Below are 23,500 nucleotides of genomic sequence, written 5' to 3'. Positions count from 1 at the left end.
TTTATATAGTCGCATTTTATTTTCTGCCTTATTATCTGTCCCTTTTGTAATGGTTTCTAACACTGTTAGCTTTTTTGACTGCCACTAGACACTGAGCAGATGTTTTCAGAGAACAATAACAATGTTACAACAGTAACAGCTAACTAAAACCCTATCATTTTGTGTGTATATTTGGGATTATGTTTTTCAGTGTGCATTACTTTGCATTTATCAACACAGAAATTCATCTGCAATTGTTTTGATCAGTCACCCAGTTTTGTGAGATCCATTTGTAATGCTTTGCAGTCAGCTTTGAACTTAACTATCATGAATAGTTTTGTATTGTCTACAAACTTTGCCACCTCGCTGTTTACTCCTTTTCCCAGATCATTTATGAATATGTTGATGAGCACAGGTTCCAATACAGATCCTTGGAGTACTGCTCTATTTATCTCTCTCTGACCACTTATTCCTACCCTTTACTTTGTATCTTTTAACCGTTACTAATCCATGAGAGGACCTTCCCTCTTATCCCATGGCTGCTTACAAGCCATTGGTGAATGACCTTGTCAAAGGTTTTCTGAAAATCCAAGGACACTATATTGACTGATTTCAGTGTGGTAGCCGTGTTAGTCTGTATCAGCAAAAACAATGAGGAGTACTTGTGGCACCTTATAGACTAACAGATTTAGTTCACCCATGTCCACATGTTTGTTGACACCCTCAAAGAATTCTAATAGATTGGTGAGGCATGGTTTCCCTTTACAAAAGCCTTAATGACTCTTCGTCAACATGCTGTGTTTATCTGTGTGCCTGATAATTCCGCTCTTTTCTATAGTTTTAACCAATTTTCTGATATTATCTGACAAATAATTAATGTTTAATAATTGTATAAAATTCTTTAAAATTAAATCATTTTCTTTTGTCCTTTGGATTTTCTACATTAAACCTCATTTATGTTTCAGGGAGGTTGTTGTGTTGTTCAAAAGGCAAAGATATTAGCCTGGGTCTATATAATGCATTTTATATGAAGGTAAAATAAGCATTTGTGTAAAATAGACATTCATATTTGCTCCATTAACATGTAAAGGCAAAACCAGGTATTAGAATCCCATTAATAATTTGGATTTAATAGTGAAAAGCACCTGTGTCCTACCCTTTTATAACGAAGAAATCAGATCTGTCCTTCATATAGCTGCAGTCTCCCACCTTACATTCTAACTCTTACTCACACTTGCAATATATACCCGTGCATAGTGGGCTAGCATCACTTATAATGAGCCACATCAACTTATGACTCACAAAGTTTTGGCTAATGAAATCTAAAGAGGCAAGTTTTCACACTGGTTCCTGAACCTCTGTACCAAGAATAACACATATCAGATTGCAGTAATGCCAGCTGAATTTCTCAAGAGTTGTACTCATCCTACCTGTCTTTCAGAAACAGGGTGACCAGATGGGACAATCCTGATATTTGGAGCTTTTCTTATATAGGCTTCTATTATCCCCATCCTGTCCCAATTTTTCATACTTTCTATCTGGTCACCCTGTTCAGAAACTTGCTGCCTCTGGAGACTGTAATATATAATATAGTACAGTGTATGTAAAGAGATACAGATCAGTGTGTTTCATCAAATCATATAAGAAAATTTCACTGATATACTTGCCTTACGCTGGATTGAAGAATTATATTCCTTTGTTTTAAAAGTGTCCCAATCTCTACAGAGCTATATATCAAGGGTCTGTATCAAAGGTAGTCCCAAATCAAATCTCCAGGTCCCAACACCCCATATGTTGAATAATTTCAGATTCAGAGCCAAGTTTTGTATCCACAGCCACCTCTAGTCTAAAACATTTATTAAACTGCCAGCCTACTACCCCAGGCAAAGCCCAAACCTCTCCTAAGGGGTACAATTTTAAATCCATAGGAAAATGAAAAAAATCAGGAATATATTTTTATTTCTTGTTGGATTTTTTTCATCAAGGTCTCAGCAAAAGTAGAATATTTCACTGAGTAAGTAGAAACGATCACGTCTGAAATTAACAAACTGTTCTTTCCACACATTTAAAACATACTTCCAAAATGCAACAGAGTACCCCTTTTGCCTTCAGAATGTATTTGGGAGTGCATGAGGGAAGGAATTGTACACTTCACTGCACTTTTTAAAACATTTGCATCAATGAGCCCTGAAATATGCTAGGGGGAGAGTACAGTAGCAAATTTTGACAAACTGTTCTAAATGAATGCAGGGTAGATGAAAGCAATCATTGCTGGAGCACTTTGTTCTGTCTTTGTTGTCTAACAATAGCCATCCATTATTAAATATTGTGACAATTAGTGATAAAAGTGTTTGATATAATTTCAGTAGAGAAGTCAAATCATTTGAAGTATAAATGTGCCAAAATGAGACAAAATACTGTTTTGCCTTTCACTAGAGTTATAGTAGATGTAGCATAAGTAACACCCCCCCCAAATATTCCCTCACTTTTAAAACCTTTGAAGTTATATGTTTGAGGACTCTAACTTCAGCCTGTTTTATGCTTCTTAATTGGAACCATGCCTCAGAATATAATAAGAATTACATACTAAGAAAGAGATTTTTGAGATATATATAATAAAAAATGGAAATTCAGTTTTGGCCAGTAGGTGGTGCTTTTGTATAAAACATTCTACAAAGGCAAGTGGCATCGTTTCTCCCTTATTTTAGAATAATGAACATTTTTCCTATTTTCTCTCGCTCCCACACATTACAGCTTCCCACTGCCTCTCACCTGCGCGCACAAATATACAAACAAAAAATCAAGTTAGAATAAGCATTTAGCATACTTTCTTTCTTTCTTTCTTTCTTCTCTTAACAATAACACAGTAAGAACTATAACTTTTGTTGGTATTTATGACACTCTTTGTTTGAATTGGGTGTGCCCACATGCAAAGCAATGTATTCCCCTGACATCCTCAATTACATTTCAACTAAAAGTCTCTGGTAGCTTATGGATCAAAAGACACAAATAATATTTTGAATTTAGGATTCTTAAATCTGTAGCATAGATTAATACATCAAATCCTAACCTGCCTAAGAAGTTAAAAAATGTACATCTTGTATATTGCTACTCATCAGTGTGAATGATGGTGATGCTTTTGTGGATCTGAACTAATCTGATTGAGCTCAACAGAAACTCCTTGCTTCCCCTGTCACATATGCGTACACATATGCGTATGGATCAGTAACTGGTTAAGACAGCAGACAAATGGTAGAAATAAATGGTCGGTTTTCACAGTGGAGAGAGGTAAATAGTGGTGTCCCCCAAGGATCTGTACTGAGTCCAGTGCTGTTCAACATATTCATAAATGATCTAGAAAAAGAGGTAAACAGCGTGGCAAAATTTGCAGACGATACAAAACTACTCAAGACAATTAAGTCCAAAGCTGACTGCGAAGAGTTACAAAGAGATCACACAAAACAGTGACTGGGCAACAAAATAGAAGATGAAATTCAGTGTTGATGAACGCAAAAGAAATTCACATTGGAAAACATAATCCTAATTATACATAATCCTAAAATGATGGTGTTTAAATTAGCTGTTATCATTCAGAAAGCATCATCATGGATTATTCTCTGAAAACATCCACTCCATGTGCAGCAGCAGTCATAAAAGCTAACAGAATAGAAACCATAAAGAAAGGGATAGATAATAAGACAGAAAGTGTCATAATGCCTCTATATAAATCCATTTTATTCCCACACCTTCAGTACTGCATGCAGTTCTAGTCGACCCATCTCAAAAAAGATATATTATAGTTGGAAAAAGTACAGCGAAGGGCACCAAAAATTAGCTTCCACATCAGGAGAGATTAAAAAACCTGAGACTGTGCACCTTAGAAAAGAGAAAGTAAGGAGGATATGATAGACATCTATAAAATCACGACTGGTGTGGAGAAAGTGAATAGCAAAGTGTTATTTACCCCTTCGTATTACAAGAACCTGGGATCATTCAATGAAATTAATAGGCAGATTTAAAACAAGTGTAAAGAAGTACTTCTTTACACAATGCACAGTGAATCTGTGGAACTTGTTAACAGAAGATGTTGTGAAGGCCAGAAGTATAATTGGGTGAAAAAAAGAATTAGCTAAATTCGTGGAGGATAGGTCCATTAATGGTGATTAGCCAAGATGGGCAGAGATGCAATCCCATGCTCTGGGTATCCCTAAACCTCTGACTACCAGACACTGGGACTGGATGACAAGATGGATCACTTGATAATTGCCCTGTTCTGTTCATTCCCTCTGAAGCATCTGGCACTGACCACTGCCATAAGACAGGACACTTGGCTAGATGGACCATTAGTCTGACCCTGTAATGCCATTCTTATGTTTGAATGTTCATCAGTTATTAAAAAACTCTAGTAGTTTCAACAGTGCAAAGGCTCAGCATCTGAAATGTATCAAGCACTTACAAAAAAAAATAGAATTTCTTGATAGGGTATACCTTAGAGCCATTCAAGAGGGTCATGTCTGTTGTGATGCCTCTTTCACTGGGTCTCAATATTTCTTAGAGAATATTACTCACATTCCTGGCATGCACTGTTATCCATAAGAGTCTTTGAACTGATGTTTTGGGCAACTGTTTGTACGTTTCTGGGGGCTCCATGTGTCCTTAGTCTGTAACTAGGTTTCCTTTCCTCCTACAGAGCTTGCACTAGCACTCATTTATCTCAGAGTACAAATCTCTCCCTGCCTTCTACTCAAAGCCTCAACATCAAGTCAGAACCTGTTTCTCCTCCTAGAGACCGTACCACCACACCCTCGAGATACCCACAGCACACGCGCCACGAGGCGGGGAGATCTCCTGTTGACAGCTTGAGCAGCTGTAGCAGCTCATATGATGGAAGCGACCGAGAGGATCATCGGAACGAATTCCACTCCCCCATTGGACTCACCAGACCTTCGCCGGACGAAAGGGAAAGCCCCTCTGTCAAGCGCATGCGGCTCTCTGAAGGATGGGCAACATGATAACGTTATTACCTATTAGTTTTTTTCTTGCAGTGTGTGTGTGCTATACCTTAATGGGGGTGGGGGGGGGTCGATATGCATTATATGTGCCGTGTGTGGAAAAAAAAAAGTCAGGTACTCTGTTTTGTAAAAGTACTTTTAAATTGCCTCAGTGATACAGTATAAAGATAAACAGAAATGCTGAGATAAGCTTAGCACTTGAGTTGTACAACAGAACACTTGTACAAAATAGATTTTAAGGCTAACTTCTTTTCACTGTTGTGCTCCCTTGCAAAATATATGTTACAATAGATAGTGTCATGTTGCAGGTTCAACGTTATTTACATGTAAATAGACAAAAGGAAACATTTGCCAGAAAGTGGCAGACTTTACTGAGAGAGAAAGCAGCTGTTATGCAACATATAGAAAATGTACAGATGTTTTGACAGACCCAGCAATGGGTGGCCATGAAGAAATGTTAAAAAGAGTCTGGGTCACCTACCATACCTAAAATGCTCACAAACATGCAGGCATATCATTGGAGTATGGCACTCAGTTAAAAGGATCAAAGACATGTAAAAGAGGACCATACTTGTAAAAATGTTGTGTTTGAGGGCTAACATATTTAATTTTTAAAATTCTGGGTCTGCATTACTTATTAAATAAAAAATAGAAAAATATGTACATTACATTTTGCTTATTTTCATATTAAAAAGTAAGACAGAGTTTGCAAAGCATTTGTGGCTTTTTGTAGTTTCCTTAAGCCAAAATGTGTGTTTTTTTCCTTGATAGCTTCGCTAATATTTTAAACAGTCCTGAAGAAAACAGAGGACTTTTTGTATAGAAAGCACTACCCTAAGCCATGAAGAACTCCATGCTTTGCTAACCAAGATAACTGTTTTCTCTTTGCAGAAGTTTTGTTTTTGAAATGTGTATTTCTAATTATATAAAATATTAAGAATCTTTTAAAAAATCTGTGAAATTAACATGCTTGTGTATAGCTTTCTAATATATATAATTATGGTAATAGCAAAAGTTTTTGTTATCTTAATAGTGGGGGGGTTATATTTGTGCAGTTGCACATTTAAGTAACTATTTTCTTTTGGTTTTCTTTTACTCTGCATACATTTTACAGATTTAAAGTCAGCAGTCAAAAAACTAATCTGTAAAAGGTTAGAATTTACCCAAGATGTAAAACCTAAATCATTTTAATACAACATTTACAAATCATTGTATATACTGATTAGTTCTTTCATGCTGTTTTGTGCATTGTAACAAGTTCAGGGCCCTAATATTACTTATGTCCTGCGTATCTCGTAATTTCCACAATTAAATGACAAAGTGGCATAACTTGGCCCTTTCTCATAAATTAAATGAAGCTGATATTCTGTCTGCTAGAATTGGATGTGCATCTCTTAAGGCTGCCAGGTAATTAAGTGGAGGTGAAGAGCTCCGCAAGTAGTGGAGAAAGAAGTCGAAAGTGAGGAGTTGGCACATAAACACAAGTTATAGAATTTTAAAAATCTTAGAGAGATTTGGGTGGTCAATAAAAGAAGCATTCAAAAGCAGATTTATCTTGTACAACCAATACTTAGCCAACAGGTCACCATCATTCTCGCAGCCCTTATTGGTCACATTATCACACAGAGGGAATATTGTTGAACAATGTCTCCTGTGTATTTCACCCAAACAAGTTTTGCATGGAGCATCCTCCATTTTCTCCTACCACATATTTTTCTTTAATTAAAATCTTGTAGACAGAAAGAATATCCCATTCATTTTAGTTCCTCTTTGTCACTCATGTACTATTACAGGAAAATGGTGGAATACAGAATTTTTAGTTCAGCATTTATGTTGGGTGGGATTTTGGGCTTTTTTTTTTTTTTTGCGCAATTCCCCCTTAAGATTTTAGTGCCATTTTACAACTGATAATGTTTCTTCTTTTCAAGAGTAGTTCTGTCTCCCACCTAGATGCATTGACACAGTATGGAATCTAGCTGCAATAGCTGTCTAAGTATTAACACGGAGAGGTTATGTTACGGGAAACATACCTTCTGTTTCCCATCTATACATGCAGTTGCTGTGCACTGCTCATTGATAAAATTTACCTCTCTGTGGTAGCAAATGGTGTATAGTGTGCATTGTGCATCATGACTTGGGCTCTTCCTTTATATGCAACCTGACTACAAGTGCACATTGGTCATGCAGAGGCTAGTGCATTGCTACGTATTTTGGATGCTCTCTAAGCAGAACATGTTGCTGCTGCAGCCATCCTGTCTAGTAGAACAATCTGTGGAATCAGAAAAAAGATACGTATGCATAACAAAAAGTGAGACTAGCGCCCATAATCAGTTTTTTAAAACACAAAGCTCTTTTTCAAAGTACATTTCTTCACCTTAAAATGAATCTATTCTCAGTCTGAAATTTTTAAACTTTAATGTGTCTAAAATATGCAAATATATCACAAATGTACCTTGTCATTTAAAAAAACTGAGGTTTATGAGTATTGTTAGTAGTAACTTGTCAATGGGGGCAGGGGAGTCAGTCTATTGAAATATGAAGAATAGCCATATTAATAGTTTACCTTACAATTTGCCTCAGCAACACAAGAAAAAGGAAATTTGAGATTCTAAGACAGTAGTGGTATAACATACATTACCTTAAGTAACTAGCAGAAAGTAGCATGAAAGGTATTGCCGTGGCAATTTTTAGCAGTTCTAACCATGGTTTTATACAAACACAAATCGAATCACATGAATATGGATGCCAGTCATCCCTTTTGTTCCTGCTACTGAGCTCAACAAAAGTATAGTGGCAAGATAGTGGGGGATAATACATATTTGTGAACTGATCTAATTAACAGAAGCACAACTTTGATTGTGAAGTAACTTTCTGTAAACTATAACTGTCTACTTTTACCTGTTCCTTTATCTGTAACTTACCATGTATTGTGTTGCAAAGGTAATTTGGGTTTATTGTGTGAGTTCTTTGTATTTAAGGAGTTTGGGGCAGAGCCCTAAAAGAGTATTAACATTTACTTTACATTAATCCATGCTATGTAATGTTTTAGGCAACATTCTTAATTGCAAGTTCAAATACCTTAAGTGGCATTTTGTACATCTCCAAATATTGTTGTAGCTAAACAAATCCTTCTTTAAAAAGGTTTTTTTTAGTTAGCCCAGTTGCTGGCAACAATGATATGATATACACAGTTGCACAATCTGTATATCGTAGGCATTGTTGCCTTTCACAATGGAGCTGTTATCATTTCACTGTTTTTCAAAAGTTGTGTTTTATAACAAAATGGCTTATATTTTTCCCAAAAGTGGAATTTAATCGTTTTTAATGAATAATATAAAAATATTTGTTCTCAGATCTTTTTCAGGTAAAGCTAAAGTAAGAATAAAACAATTCAATATACTGTTTTCAAGAATGTCAATCCTTTTTGTATTGTATGTATTATCCTATATACCCATCTTTTAACTATGGACGTACCAATGCTGTTTTGTTTTCTTTTTCCTCTTCTTCTCTTAGAAAGTAAACGCTTTGTAATTTTTAAAAGCCACTTGAAACCTCAATAAAGGCTGTTGCCTAAACATGGCATACTTCATCTGTTCCTGTTTATGCCATCTGCTGTGATGTCGTCACTTATATGACATTAATTTCCTGCCAGTGCAGATCTCTTGAAGGACTGATGGAACATTGGTGTCTGTTAGAATGCTTCGGACTGTAGATGTAATCAAAGGCTTTTGTTAATATATTTTACCAAAGATGTGGAGCAATCCAAGCTTAGAGCCACACCTTCTGCTCAAAATTCTCCATTTGATTATTTTCGTAATCAGGTGTTGCATTTTCCCTTCCCTGCTCATACCTCAGACTGATCCATACCTCAGTTTGATTCAAAGAGGTCAGTTCAACGACAAATAAAAAATGCAGTACCTGTGTCCTTTGTGGAGTAAATAATGTAAAACCTGAGTTACCTTAGGCATTATACTTGGATTGCTTCAGATGGTTTGTTGTATTCTTTTTATTTCCTGCTTCTTCTTTTTCTGGGGATTTGTTTCCATTAAACAATGGTAATTAAAAAGTAAGCTTGTAAATGGGGGGCCTATACAAGCATTTGCAACAAGTATTAAAATAGAGGCTCACAGCGGCATAAGCTGGACTTTGTCGCCACTAGATGACAAGATGTTATAACTAAGTTAAACTACATCTGTGTATCTCAAGGGACTTAATTCAGCTGTCTGTAGTGAACAAAAATGGGAAAAATTTCACAAGTTTCTCCTGCTGGAAATAAGGTATAATTTGTATTTTGCAGACAAATCAGTAAAGTTACTGGCTTTCTTAGTGATACCGTGTCTGTGGTGCATTTTTTAGTAATTACATAATGTTTTGTTGTTTAATTATATGCCATTGTAGTACTTTTAAAAGCAACACTGCAACAAACAAGTGCAGCTGTTGTCAGTGGTCTCTATATTTGATTCCTACATGGGGTAAATTGTTAATTACAAATCTATATGCTTATAGGGGCCTCTTCACCACAGTATCTCAGGGCTTCACGAATGTGAAATTATCACCCCCTCCCGCGCCCCCGCCCCCCGCCTTTACAGACAGGAATCTGAAGCAGAGAGAGATTACAAAACAGATTCTGATACCTGTACTCATTTGGGGTGAAATCCTGTCCCATTGAAGTCAGCATGACCTGGAGTTCACCCACTGAATATAATTCCTTACTCTGCATTGGTCCTTTTGATTTCAGTGGGACCGCTCATGGAGTTGGTGCTATTTAGTGTTTATAAGGTTATCTGAATTTGGCCCCCTAAATGACTTGCCAAAGATCAAATCACTCAGGTCTCTTGAGTGCTAGCCCAGTGTTTTAGCGACAAGACCATCCTCTACATGAAGTGCACTTTTTTTGCTTAACATATTCCCTGGGTGACATTCTTTTAACAGTTGTGGCAGGCAGAAGGAAGAGTAACCTATTTATTGCTGCGGGATCCTTTTCACATTACACTTTTATTTTGGAGTCTGTTCAGGAAGATATACTTTAGTGTTCAAGATAGACAAATTATTAATAGTTTAAGGGGCTTGGTGAATGTGACAATTTCAAAAATAACATTAGAAGACCTAGATTCTAAATATATTGGTGAAAGAAAACAGCCATGCCATTAGTTACTGTTACATGTAGTCAGCTGCTCCCGCACTCCTACACACGGTGTAGGACTTGCTCAGTGACTGCCTCAAGGAGCAGCACTGGGGAGCCAGCCAGGATAGGAGCAGCAGCAAGCCCTGGGGTGTACCGTGTGAAAAATTCTGGGGCTGCCCATGCATTAAGTGACACAATTGCTTTTTTAACAGAAATGTTTCTAGAGTTTGGCCCCAACATAAACATTTGTTGCTAAAGTTAAAGGGTATTATTTGTGTTGTCTCATGCATGTGTGTTGCTCATACTCAACTAAAGTACTACTTTACCTGCAGGGCTAATAAGACTTCTGCACAGTTCCTCTGGGCATGTAACAGTAGATGTAATATTTTTGTAATCGTTGCACAGAGAGGTCAGATTTATGACCTCTTACTCCTGTAGTCAGATTCCTATACATTTGATTGATAATGAAATATTATCAATGGGTAGAAAAGAAAGAAGGCTGTTATTTAAAAAAACAGATTTCTTTTTTTTTTTCACCCCAAGAGTACAAAAACTGTGATTCACTTGCTTTAAATTTCAGGGATTAAAAAAATAAGATTATAAAATCTGCATCTTGAGAAGGAATTAGAAAAATCACTTAACTCCTCTCACTAAGCCCCTCATCTTACATTCATAGTGGAACCATGCCTTTGCATGACAACTCCAAAGTAAAGGGATGGAATAACTTACCTTTAATATCCAAGCACTCATTCACTCAGGTTTTTTCAGTAGCACCCATCATCATAGCATCTAGGTGCAGTTCTAACTAGCACTATTTGCCTCACAATACATACCTAGAAAAGTTAAATCATATCAAGTTCATAAAAACTGCTGAAAATAATCTCTGTACTTTTCCTGGCAATATTTTCTATTGTTTTTCATCCTTAAGAATCTTAAAGAATACTACAAAAAAAATTAGCCCAGTCCTAAAGTTCTAGTCCCATTGGCTTTCCAAGAAGCACAGTGGATCCCACTAAAATTTACCTCTGGGGATGAACATGGCAGCTGTTTAACAGTCCATAGAACTGTACACTGGAGTTAGGCCAGGACACCAGGACTAATTAACTTTATGGAATTAGGATTATGGAATCTCTAATGACCACAAGTTATTTAAGTTCCCAGGAGCTTGGTTTTACATCCTTCACAAAACTCTCCCTACTCAACACTCACCAGACCACAGTGTTTGGGTCCAATCATGATAGACTTTGTGCTTTTAGGGTATGTCTACACTTCAGTTAGACACCCTCAGCTGGTCTGTGCCAGTTGATGTGGTCTCATATGCCTTGGCTCACTGTCTGTTTAATTGCACTGTAAACCGGACTTTGGCTGGAATGTCGGCCCTAGGACCCTGCAAGGTGGGAGGGTTCCAGAGCTTGGGCTGCAGCCCGAACCTGGATGTCTACACGGCAAACAGCCAGGCGTGGCCTCACCCATGCTCTGCCTCCCAGCTACTCCCCCCCACTTCCCACTCTGAGTGCGGCAGCTCCAGTCCCCCTGTGCGGTGGCCCCAGCTCGGGGGGCTGTGGCCATGCGCTGCCTGCCCTCCCGGAGCTCTGTGGCTGGGCGGGGGGGCACTGCAACTGTTCTACTGGCCCTTCTACTGCTCTGGGGCTGGGGCTGTGATGCTAGCCCTCCTGGCGCTCCAGGGCTGGGGAAGCTGCAGCCATACGCCGCCAGCCCTCCCAGGGCTCTAGGAACTAGCCTGGGGTGGGGGCCAATGGACACTGGGGAGGAGGGCTCTGGGCTTCAGAGGGGGGTGCAGAAGGGTTGGGGCAGTGGGCGGAAGGGGTGGGGTGGGACAAGGCTAGGGACTCGCCTCCCGCAGCCAGCGGTTCACGTGCCACCCATGCCAATGAGCTCAAGTCAGGTGACACGGGCCAGCTACAGGTATTTAACTGCAATGTAGACATATCCCTAGATGTCCAGGATTCCCCTCTGGCACATGTAAGGTTGCCAACTGTCTAATTCCACAAACCCAAACACCCTTGCCCGAGGCCACGCCCCTGTCCCACTCCTCCAAGGCGCTGCCCCCATTCACTCCATTACCCCTCTCCCCGTCTCTCACTTTCTCACACCTTCACTCATTTCACTGGACTGAGGCAGAGGGTGGTCTGGGGGTGGGGTTGAGAGGTTCAGAGTGTAGGAGCGAACTCCGAGCTGAGCCTGCGCAGGGGGTTGGGGTGCAGGAGGGGGTGCACGGTGCAGGTTCTGGGAGGGAGTTTGGGTGTGAGAGGGTACTCAGGGCTGAGGCAGGGTTTTGGAGTGTGGGAGGGAGTTTGGGGTGCAGGCTCTGACCAGGTAGTGCTTACCTCGGTTAGCTCCCAGAAGCAACTGGCACATCTCTCTGGCTCCTAGGTGCAGGGGCAGCCAGGTGGTTCTGCATGCTGCCCCTGCCTGCGGGCACCACTCCATCCCAATAGGCACTGAGATTCTTATCTGCCATGGGGGTGCTCCCCACCAGCTCCACACAGGCCCTGCCCTGCCCCCACCTCCATCCCTTCCCCCAATGCCCCACACTCTCCCTGCTTTTCCCCACCTGGCTCCAGCTGCCCAGCTCTGAAGGCATTGCTGTTGCCAGCAGCAGCACAGAAGTAAGAATAGCAATACCACAACACTCCCTACAATAACTTTGCAAATCCCCCCCCCAACAAATTATAGAACCCCTACAATTACAACACCATGGCATTTCAGATTTAAATAACTGAAATCATGAAATTTACTATTTTTAAAATCCTATGACCATGAAATTGACAAAAATGGACTGTGTATTTAGTAGGGCCCTAGACATAAGAATACAAACAGTTCATAAAATCAAACTGGAATGTATAAGCTGTACTTATAATCCCCAGATCATCACAACATCTTGTCCAGAAGATGGCATTTCTAAGTGTAACCCTGACAGACCCTGGTCATCAGCGGGCAGGATTGAACCGGGGACCTCTGGAGCTTAAAGCATAAGCCTCTACCACATGAGCTAAAAGGCAACTGGCTATAGAGCAGATTTATTGAACTCTATTTAAGTGGTCTTGGTGCCACTAGAGGGGACAGAACAGCATACTCAGAAGGTGGGTGGGTGGTATACTTCCCCTAGCTGAGGAAGTATGCCCCAAGTTTCAGAGACTACAACTTGAAATCCTAAATGAGCCCCCACTTATAACACATACAGACCCTGGCTGTTGGTGGGTGGGATTGAACTGGGGACTATGAGAGCTTAGTGCATGAGCCTCTACAGCATAAGCTGAAAGCCAACTTGCTGTTAGCTAAGGTTGTAGAGCAGGCTAATTTTATCTCTCTTTTTAAGTGGTCTCGGTGCCACTAGATGGGACAGAACACCACAGCAAGGAGGTGTGTGGGTTACATAAGCAGCACAGTACTTTCCAACACGATGCTGGGATATTGGCTCAGCGCTGACTCATAAGGAAGAGTGCAAACCAGTGATTTGTCATCATCTCTTCTTGCAGGCCCCATGTTTTACTTGGGTGCTTCCCATACATACCCACTGCTGCTTAGTGTATCAGATCTGATCAAGATCATTGCCTGACATACTATAGGGGTGGTGGCAAAGTGGGTCAATTCTTTCTAGTAACTATTTTAAAATAATAGACCACATTCTGTCCTGAAATGAGTGGGGTAACACAAAGTATAAGAAAGGGCAGAATTTGGTCCAGATTATAAAATGGAAAATGGATTGAGTAAGCCATTCAGCATCAAGACAGGTGTAAGGCAGAGGTACAGCCTGTCTCCTTTTTTGTTTATGCTAGTCATCGACCATGGATTAAAACAATGAGATGGTGATACATATGGCCTAAAATGGAACAGTTCAAGGCTATATTTGATCTAGACTTTGCTGATGACATCACTCTTATCAGTGAAGATGCCAATGGACTACAAAAATGCACATACCAAGTAAAAGAAGTAATGGAGAAGATAGGTTTGAAATACAATGCAAAGAAAAATGTCATGTTAATGGGGACTACAGAGACAGAAATCAAAATTGAAGAAGAGAATTGGAGAAGGTGGACAATTTTATGTTCCTTGGAAATACCATCAGCCAAGATGGTACTAGTTCTGAGGCAATAAAAAGAAGAATCGGGAAGGCAAACGCTGCATTTGGAAGACTCAAAAAAAAATCTGGCAACTCAAAAACATCTCCCTCAAGAAAAAACTGAATGTGTACAAAACAAAATATTGCCATCACAACATATAGCAGTGAGACATGGCAACTTACCAAGAAAGAGATGCAGAAGCTGGATGGATTTCATCACAAATGTCTAAGAAGAATATTGGGAATAACATAGAAAGACAGGAAGGCGAATGAAGAAGTCAGAAAAATTACTGGACAAGGCACCCTTTCACAAATAATCTACCAAAGAAGACATCGGTCGCTGGGACATGTGCTGAAAATGGAAAAAGAATGCTTACCAAGTACCGCCCTTGAATGAAAGCCAGAAAATGCAAGAAGAAAGAGAGGAAGACTGTGAATAACATGAAAATGAACAGTCCTGAATGACATCAAGCACCTCAACATGAAATGGGAAGATTTGGAGAGAAGGGCAGTTGACAGGCAAAGATGGCAAATATAGGTCACCCAATGTGCAGCAAAGCATGGGATGGACTAAGGTCTAAGTGTCTAAGGTAATTTGTAATATCTCTATCCTGCACACAAAGATCTACCCATTCCTGACCCATTTGCGACAAAGGAAAATAGTCACATAAGAGGAACTGCATTCCCCACCAGTCCTAGTCCTAGACTGGGGAAGGCCAGACTAGAAGATGGAGGGCCTTAGTCCCCTGCTCAACCAAGACAAACCCAGGAACAATGCAGTTTACAATGACTGGTGTACTTAACCCCTTTACGCTGGTGTATTCAAAGTTTCTGCCATACGATGTAGTGCCTTGGCTCACGAAGTCCTGATTCCAAAAGGTAAGTGACGCTTAGCAGTTATAGTTCTCTTATCTACATGTCCTCGTGTGTCTCTTCAATGCCCCTGCCTGGAGCTTTCAATTTAGTTTTCATTAAAGTCTTTGTTATTCCTTGTCTGGCCAATGCTCTATCCATTGCTGTGGGGAGGGTGGAGTAAATTGGCTAATTTATTTGTTTCTCTGCATCTCCACTAGATGAAGTGGTCCGTTCCTTGGAACATAGAACTTGAAAGCGGCATGTTTGCATGACAAGCCCATTTGGTCAAAAGAAGCACAATCCCGCTGTCAGATAGATTGCATTTGATATGGCCGATCATTTTCTGTATCCGGAGGAGCTACTCAGCTGGCTTCATAGCCCAGTCATCACTGGTCTCACAGTGGATGTTTATTCCTTGGATTTACAGCTTCCTCTGATTCTAGTTTGTGAAGATGTGTCATCTCCTCAGGATTCAGAGGAGAAGGCAGTGAAAGGAAAACACTATAGAAGTACAGTATAGTTGCCAGCTGGAAGGGAGGATGCAGCGACCAGGTGAAAAATGGCCACCCTATAGATGATATTGTTTGTCTTTCCTAAACTACAGCTCAGGGATTCTCAGCAGCGGTTCATATAAGCTTGTTGGAAGTAGGATGCCAAAAACTCTTTTAAAAAAAATCTTCCCATATCAAATGAACAGGTGTCACATACATTGCTGTGTGCCAGAAAACACCCAAGAAGCAAAATGCTCTCTCCTGGCCTCTTTCAGCAATAAGAGCGAATGACACTCACCAGCCAGGCCAGCATAGTAGTTTTATGTTGCAATGCATTGGGAACTGCTGATGGACATTCTTTCATCAGGCACTTGGCTGGCTGGCTGCTAGACCAAGCCCTCAGTTCGTGCTATATCACACAGCTCGAGCTACTGAGATGAACTGGCAAAGTTCCATATAACATAGCCAAAGCTCCTCTCATTCAAAATAGTGCACACATACAGGGCTGATTCAGAGAGGCTGCAAAGCCTGCAGCTGCAGGGAGCTCCAAGATCAAAGAGCACACGCACACACACAGGAAGCCAGCCCAGAGCAAAAGCTCCCTCTGTACTACCTGCCCTGCAAAGGCTGAGCCTAGCCCCTGCAGGGCTGGAAGACAGAAGATAAATGAGGAATTCCTGCTGTCTTCAGCGGGGAGTTTGGGTGGTGGTAGGGGGTCAGTCAGGTCCAGTGGATTAAGGCCTGGCTATAAGATTAAGAAATTCCTTGCTCTTCAATGCAGAGCAGCCTGCAAGCTGGAATTTGAAAGTCCTCCAAGAGGGAGCACTTGTGCAGTTTTCAGGCATCCAGGGGCCCTGCTGAGTGTAGGGGAGAGTGTCCACGGAGTTGCTGAGAAAAAAGAGGCCTCCTGGAGCTAGAGCTGAAGCTGCCTAATGCCCAGTAAAGCTCCCACTTTGAGTCAAGATGCCCCACCTCTCTACCCCGTCTCTGAAACCGCTGCACCACCAGAGCCCCCTGCACTCCAGCGAGAACCTCTATCCTCAGTCTAACCTCATATCCTCTGACTCTCCGACCCAGACTCCCCCAGCCAAGCTGCGGTCTCTTTTAGTTTCCCCCAGGCAGATCTCCCCAGCTAGGCACCTTTAACTGGGCCTGCACATTCCAGGGAGATGGCCTGAGCCGTCATTCAACAAAAGCAGTTTGTGAATATTCAGAAATCTTCATCCGCCTTTGACCTGCTTTTCTGAGTGCTTTGGTGTCACTTCTGTTCATTTGCCTGAGATTGTGGAAGTTGTCTTATATTATAAGTGTGGACCTCAACTATGTAGAAGCAGCTAACTAGCAGTAGCTGCTAAAGGAAACATAGGGAAACACAGGAAAGGCCTGTTGATGAGACAGGCAGTAGAGTGACTCAATACCAGAGGGACAAAACTGAAGAGATTTCAGACACTGCTGGTAAACTTCCTGAAACAAGTAATAAACAGTACAAGATTGTTAGAAGGTATGATCCCACCCAGCTCCTTATCATTTGGATTTACGTTAAGTGGTGAAGAAAGTGAACCATTGGGTCATCTGGTATGAACAGTTATTCAGTCATTCCATTAAACCTTCACTACTTGAATGTCACTGGTATAAACCACAGCAGTTTAAAAGACAAACCTCTCGAATTTTTAAAAAGAAAGCTAAATGTTTTAAAAACAGCTACAAAAATCTCTCAGTGGCATTAATGTGAAGGCCCTAGAAGCATCACACCATGTAAGCTTGAGCATTGCTGAAACTGGGAAACTTCATACAACTGGTGAGACTCTCATATTACCTGTTATCGATTCTTAGGGATAAAGCTGCAAAACAGCTTGATATCATTTCCTTAATGGTGTATCAAGAAGAATTCAAGCTATGTCTTCTCAAGAACAGAAAGAACTCACAGAACATATAAAACAGAGTAAATTATTTTCATTACAATTAGACAAAAGTACTAATATCACTAATTTTGCTGTTTCTTACATATGTAAGGTTTGAATCAGGAATGACAATTAAAGGAGATTTTTCTTTTTGTGAAGCTCTATCAAGACATAAAATGGCAGTGGAAATCTTTAACTAACTGAATGTGTTCATCACCACAAATAGTGTAGAGTGGAAAAACTGCATCAGTACATGCTTTGATGGCACACTGACAGTGACTGGGAAATTTGGTGGTGTTTGGCAAAAATTAAATAAGTTGTACCTAATATTAAGTTCACTCATTGCAGTATTCATTGTGAGGCACCAGTTATGCCCCCTTCCCCGTTCCCACCTCAAAAAAGGCACATCAATCTGTAAGTAATTCTGGATCAGGCCATAATGGTGGTAAATTTTATGAATGCATGGTTGTTTTCAGTTTTATGTAATGAAATAGGAAGTAATCATTAAAATCTTCTCTATACAGAAGTGAGATAGCTATCACATTGGAAGCTGTTGACTCATCTCTGAACTCCATTTTTCTTTAGTGATTTTAGTGATTTGCAGTGGAGTTATGGCTGTCAAGATTAGTCTACTGAGCTGATTTGTTCACATGTCTTAATGAACTGAATGCCAGTTTACAGGGACCAAACACTATGCTTTCTCATGACAAAACAAGGGCAATGATAGAGAAACTGCAGTTCATAGCACGAGAAGAAAGAAAGGGAAATTGCAAATCATTCCCAGTCTTGGAAAAATTCCTTATTGAAAATGAGTTGAAAATTCTTCCTGACCTCATTGCTAACATAAGAGAACATTGCCTGAATTTGGTCACCGAGTTTAATGAATACTTTCTCGCCAGTGTGACAAATGAGAATTGGATCAAGGACCCATTTTGAATAGAAGAAGACATCCTGCCAGATGGCTTCTTGGCAAAGAAAAGGGAAGAGTTGATTGAACTGTCATGTGATGGAGGACTCAAGCTTGAATTCAGCAAAGTGCAGCTCAGTGACATAGTTGAGAAAGAGAGAGGAGTTTAGTCTGATATCAGACAGAGCTTTGAAATTTTGTACATCCTTCAGTACTACATGTCCCTGTCAGACATTTTTTTTCTAACCTGATAGCCATTAAAAAACAAGTACTGGATGAATCTCAGTGCATAACCAGACCTTTGGCTGAAGTTCACCAATATCTCACCTGACATAAAGCAATTATTGGCCTGTAAAATTAGATTAATGATATTCTTCTCATTAATGGCACCTTCTTTGTTTTCTCTGAGAGCTAGTCAAAATGTTTTGCATTTTTCTTTATTTCTATTTTGTAAAAAAGTAAGCAAAGTGAACTTTGGTTTGCTTTCAACACTAATCCAGATAAGAATTAGCAGGAAATTCAGAATTCAATTAGACAAGTTAAAAAGTCAAACCATTGACGTAGTTTGGCAACATGTCAAAATATATCAAGACATTATTTATGATGTATTTAATTGTTTCTTGTGACACCAAAGACATAAATAATAATGGATACTTCGTTGTGTAACTTTTTGATTCACTGCCTAAATACCTGAGGTGTTTATAAAGGATGTTATAATCAAACATTGTAGGCTTTATTTTACTGTCAAGCATAGAAAAACTTAAGCCTATTGAAATCTAAAAAAAATGTAAACAGAAAGGAGAAATTTGCACGTGATACTTCAAACATCATTTTTTTAAGAAGATGATAAGTGAAACAATAAAGTTTGAGAACAGAAAAACATAGGAAGGGCCATACTGGGTCAGATCAAAGGTTCATCTAGCCCAGTATTCTGTCTTCCACCAGTGGCCAAAGCCAGGTGCCCCAGAGGCAATGAACAGAACAGGTAATCATCAAGTGATCCATCCCATCACCTATTCCCAGCTCCTGGCAAACAGAGGCTAGGAACACTATCCCTTCCCATCCTGGCTAATAGCCATTGATGGACCTATCCTCCATGAATTTATCTAGCTCTTTTTTTAACCCATTTGTAGTCTTGGCCTTCACAGGATCCTCTGGTAAGGAGTTCCACAGGTTGACTGTGCGATGTGTGAAAAAATACTTCCTTTTATTTGTTTTAAATCTGCTGCCTATTAATTCCATTTTGTGACCCCTAGTTCTTGTGTCCTGAGAAGGAGTAAATAGCACTTCCTTATTTACTTTCTTCACTCTAGTCATAATTTTATCAACCTCTATCATATGCCCCCTTAGTCATTTCTTTTCCAAGATGAAAAGTCCCAGACTTATTAATCTGTCTACGGCAGCTGTTCCATACCCCATATCATTTTGTTGGCCTTTTCTGAACCTTTTCTAATTCCACTATATCTTGTTTTGAGATGGGATGACTATGTATGCACACAGTATTCAAGATGTGGGCATACCATGGATTTATGTAGAGGCAATATGATATTTTCTGTCTTATCTATCCCTTTCTTAATGATTTCCAACACTCTGTTAGCTTTTTTGACTGCCGGTGCACATTGACTGGATGTTTTCAGAGAACTATCCACAATAACTCCAAGATCTCTTTCTTGAGAGTCCCCATCATTTTATACGTATGGTTGGGATTGTGTTTTACAATGTACATTATTCTGCATTTATCAACATTGAATTTTATCTGTCATTTTGTTACCCAGCCAGCCAGTTTTGGGAGTTCCCTTTGCAACTCTTTGCAGTCTGCTTTGACTTAATAATAGTGAGTAGTTTTGTATCATCTGCAAATTTTGCCACCTCACTGTTTACCGCTTTTTCCAGATCATTTATGAATATGTTGAACAGCCCTTGTCCAAGTACAGACCCTTGGGAGACACCACTATATACCTCTCTCCATATTGAAAACTGGCCATTTATTCCTACCCTTTGTTTCCTATCTTTTAACCGGTTACTGATCCATGTGAGGACCTTCCCTCTTATCCCATGACACCTTACTTTTCTTAAGAGCCTTTGGTGAGGGACCTTGTTAAAGGCTTTCTGAAAATTCAAGTACACTATATCCACTGGATCACCCTTGTTCACATGTTTCTTGATCCCCTCAAACCACTGCCAGCTACCAGAAAAGCATGCTGGGAAAGTGTTCTATAAAAGGGTGAAACTGTGATGAGAAGTTTAGTGAAGATGAGTCAATCACAAAAGAAGGAGCTTCTGGGAAAAAGCCTAATTCCCAACTTTATGTGACCAGATATTTGCATATAAGACATAACAAGGTTTTCCAAGCTGGTCCTGGTGTATTTGAAATAGAACTATTTTGTTTTCCTTTGACATTTTCTACCTATAATAAAAACTGAGGTGCTTATTGGACAAGAGCTGCTTCCTGTGCTTATAATTTACTACTTTATATACAAGTGTATATGGCAAAGCTACAAAGGATTTCCAGCTCAGAGCCCGAGGCTAACATATGCAAGTGAGGGTGCTTAAATTAGGCAGTTAAGATCATATTTAGGCACATAAATAAAAGCCTAGTTTTCAGAGGTACCAAACACTCACAATCCCAGTGAACTAATAGGGAGTTGAAGGAGCTCAGCACATCTGAAAATCAGGCCTCTTTTACTTAGATCTTTTATTATGGATTTTAGCCGTTTAACTTTAGGCACCCATGCTTGTACATTCCTATCATACTATTTCTATCCAAGCTGCCACTCATACCAAGTATGCCTCTCTTCACATATTTTTTCCTAACGTTGTCTGAGGAGAGAAGCAGGTCTTCAAATGGAGAGCATATTCTCAAGTAGGTGCTTCAGTCATGAATCTCTCATTAATATTGGGAGAGAGGCAGCAATTAACTGCACATTACTGAAAAGAGGTACCCCAATATTTATAGCTCTTCTGCAGATCTCTCCACTTTACATGACTCACCGCACTTGTCCAGCAATCACATAGCACATCCATCACATTTTTTCTTTTAATCTTGTTTTTTTAAAATTGCATTTATTGGTTGTTCAGCATCGCTACAATAAGTGTGTATCCAGCACACATGAGGAAGTCCATATGCATACTAAAAGTAATACGCCAGGAACTAAGAATGTCAAGCTTTTCTGTTTAGCATACCATTGCTCTGCCAGAAATTTAATATTTTGAGGCACACCCAGTCGACTTAAGTATAAACATGCACCTGCTTAAACATTCTGAAAGAGCAAGTAAAAATGAATAACTGCATACATTACAGATGCATGAGTACATTTAAGGACGAGTGATTGATAGAATTAACGTGCACGTAGAAGAATGAGACAATATCAATGTGTGAGTAAGTGTGTGGGTGGGAGTGGTAACAGAAGGGTGACAGATCTAGACCCAGGGATATCATATCACATACTGCTGCCTCACTAAACCACCAGGGCAGAGCACAAAGGCCAAATTAGGGGTGTCAGCAAAGTGCCCAGTGACTCATTGGGACTGCATACATCAGGAGCAAAATTACTCAAATATGTAAATATATGCAGGATAGGGCCCTAAAACGTCAAATTTTAAAACAGGCACTGCGACATAAAAGGAGACCTTGATTAGTGGCCAAGAGAGAGGTCCCAAAAATATTTTTATAAATAAACCACATTAAATATGTTCAGGTCTGGGGGCATTTGATTATTTTTACCAACATTCCTTTGGAATAGTTTACTAAAGGATGTAGTTAGATTCTCCATCCCTTGGAGTTTTTATATCAAAATTGGATGTTTTATTAAAAGATACATTCTAGTTCAACCACAAGAGTTACTGATTGAGGAGTATGGCTTGTGTTATGCAGATCAGACTAGATGATCATAGATTCCAAGGGAAGAAGGGACCATTGTGTTGTGATCATTTAGTCTGACCACAGGGTTGCCAACTTTCTAACTGCAGAAAACTGAACACCCTTGTCCCACCCCTTGCCCCTTCCACACACTCCATTCCCGCTCCTTCCATCACTCGCTCTCCCCCACTCTCGCTCATTTGCTCATTTTCACTGGGCTGAGCAAGTAGTTGGAGCATGGGAGGGGATGAGAGCTCCGGCTGGGGGTGCGGGCTCTGGGATGAGGGGTGTGGGCTGCATGAAGGACCTTTGGGCTGGGGGGTGGGGCTGAGAGGTTTGGATTGTGGGAAGGGGCTCTGGGCTGTGGCAGGGGGTTGGGATGTGGGAAGGGCAAGAGCTCTAGCTGGGGATGCAGTCTCTGGGATGGGGCTGGGCATGAGGGGCTTGGGGTGGAGGAGGGGGCTCCAGGCATGGCGGTGGAGTTGAGAGGTTCAGAATGTGGGAGGGGGCTCTGGGCTAGGGGTGCAGGCTCTGGGATGGGGCAAGAAATGAGGGGTTCAGGGTCTGGAAGGGAGCTCTGGGCTGGGGCAAGGGGTTGGGGTGCAGAGGGTGCTCTGGGCTGAGGAGGAGGGGTTTGGGGTATCAGAGAGGGCTCAAGGCTGGGTCAGGGGTTAGGGTGTGGGGGAGGTGTGGGGTCCTGATGGCACTGACCTCAGGCAGCTCCTGGGAAGTGGAGCTCTCCGTCTCCTAGGCAGAGAGGTGGCCAGGGGGCTTCATGCTCTGCCCCCACCCGCAGGTGCCACCCCCACAACTCCCATTGACCGCATTTTCTAGCCAAGGGGACCTGTGGAGCTGGTGCTCGGGGTTGCTCCTGAGGGCGGGGGCTGCTCTCGGAGCACCCTTGGCTGTCCCTCCACCTAGAAACTGGAGGGACATGGTGCCACTTCCCATAAGCCACACGGAGCCGAGCACATAGACTGCCTGCCCCTCTGTGGCCAACCAGACCTTTAGCAGACTGGTTCAACCTGGCATTCAGGTCAAAAACTGGACTCCTGGCAAACTTATCTGACCCCGTTTAACACAGGCCATAGAAATGCCCCAAAATAATTCTTAGAGCAGATCTTTTAGAAAAACATCCAATCTAGATTTAAAAATTGTCAGTGATGAAGAACCCACCACGACCCTGGATAAATTGTTCCAGTGGTTAATTATTCTCATTTTTAAAAATTTATGCTTTCTTTCCTGTCTGAATTTGTCTTGCTTCAGCTGCTAGTCATGATGGTCCCT

At 40.7% G+C, this 23,500-nt stretch overlaps 1 protein-coding gene across 22 annotated transcripts in view; it reads left to right on the top strand.

Moving 5' to 3' along the window:
- Positions 1-9,321, top strand: part of MEF2C (myocyte enhancer factor 2C) — a 162,399-nt gene extending 153,078 nt beyond the window's left edge. For 19 of the 22 annotated variants that reach the window (XM_075067063.1, XM_032784911.2, XM_032784909.2 and 16 more), the window contains one exon: positions 4,670-9,321. In XM_075067063.1, coding sequence (XP_074923164.1) covers positions 4,670-4,991 — 322 coding nt within the window. In that variant the 3' untranslated portion in view covers positions 4,992-9,321. The remainder of the gene's footprint in view (positions 1-4,669) is intronic. The other 3 variants (XM_032784914.2, XM_032784913.2, XM_032784912.2) reach the window with 1 other exon arrangement.
- The last annotated feature ends 14,179 nt before the right edge of the window (positions 9,322-23,500 follow it).

This window comes from Chelonoidis abingdonii, chromosome 6 (assembly GCF_003597395.2).
Source record: "Chelonoidis abingdonii isolate Lonesome George chromosome 6, CheloAbing_2.0, whole genome shotgun sequence".
In the NCBI taxonomy this organism is placed as follows: domain Eukaryota; kingdom Metazoa; phylum Chordata; order Testudines; family Testudinidae; genus Chelonoidis; species Chelonoidis abingdonii.
Note: the sequence above shows the minus strand (reverse complement) of the source record. Positions and strands in the feature narration are given on the sequence as shown.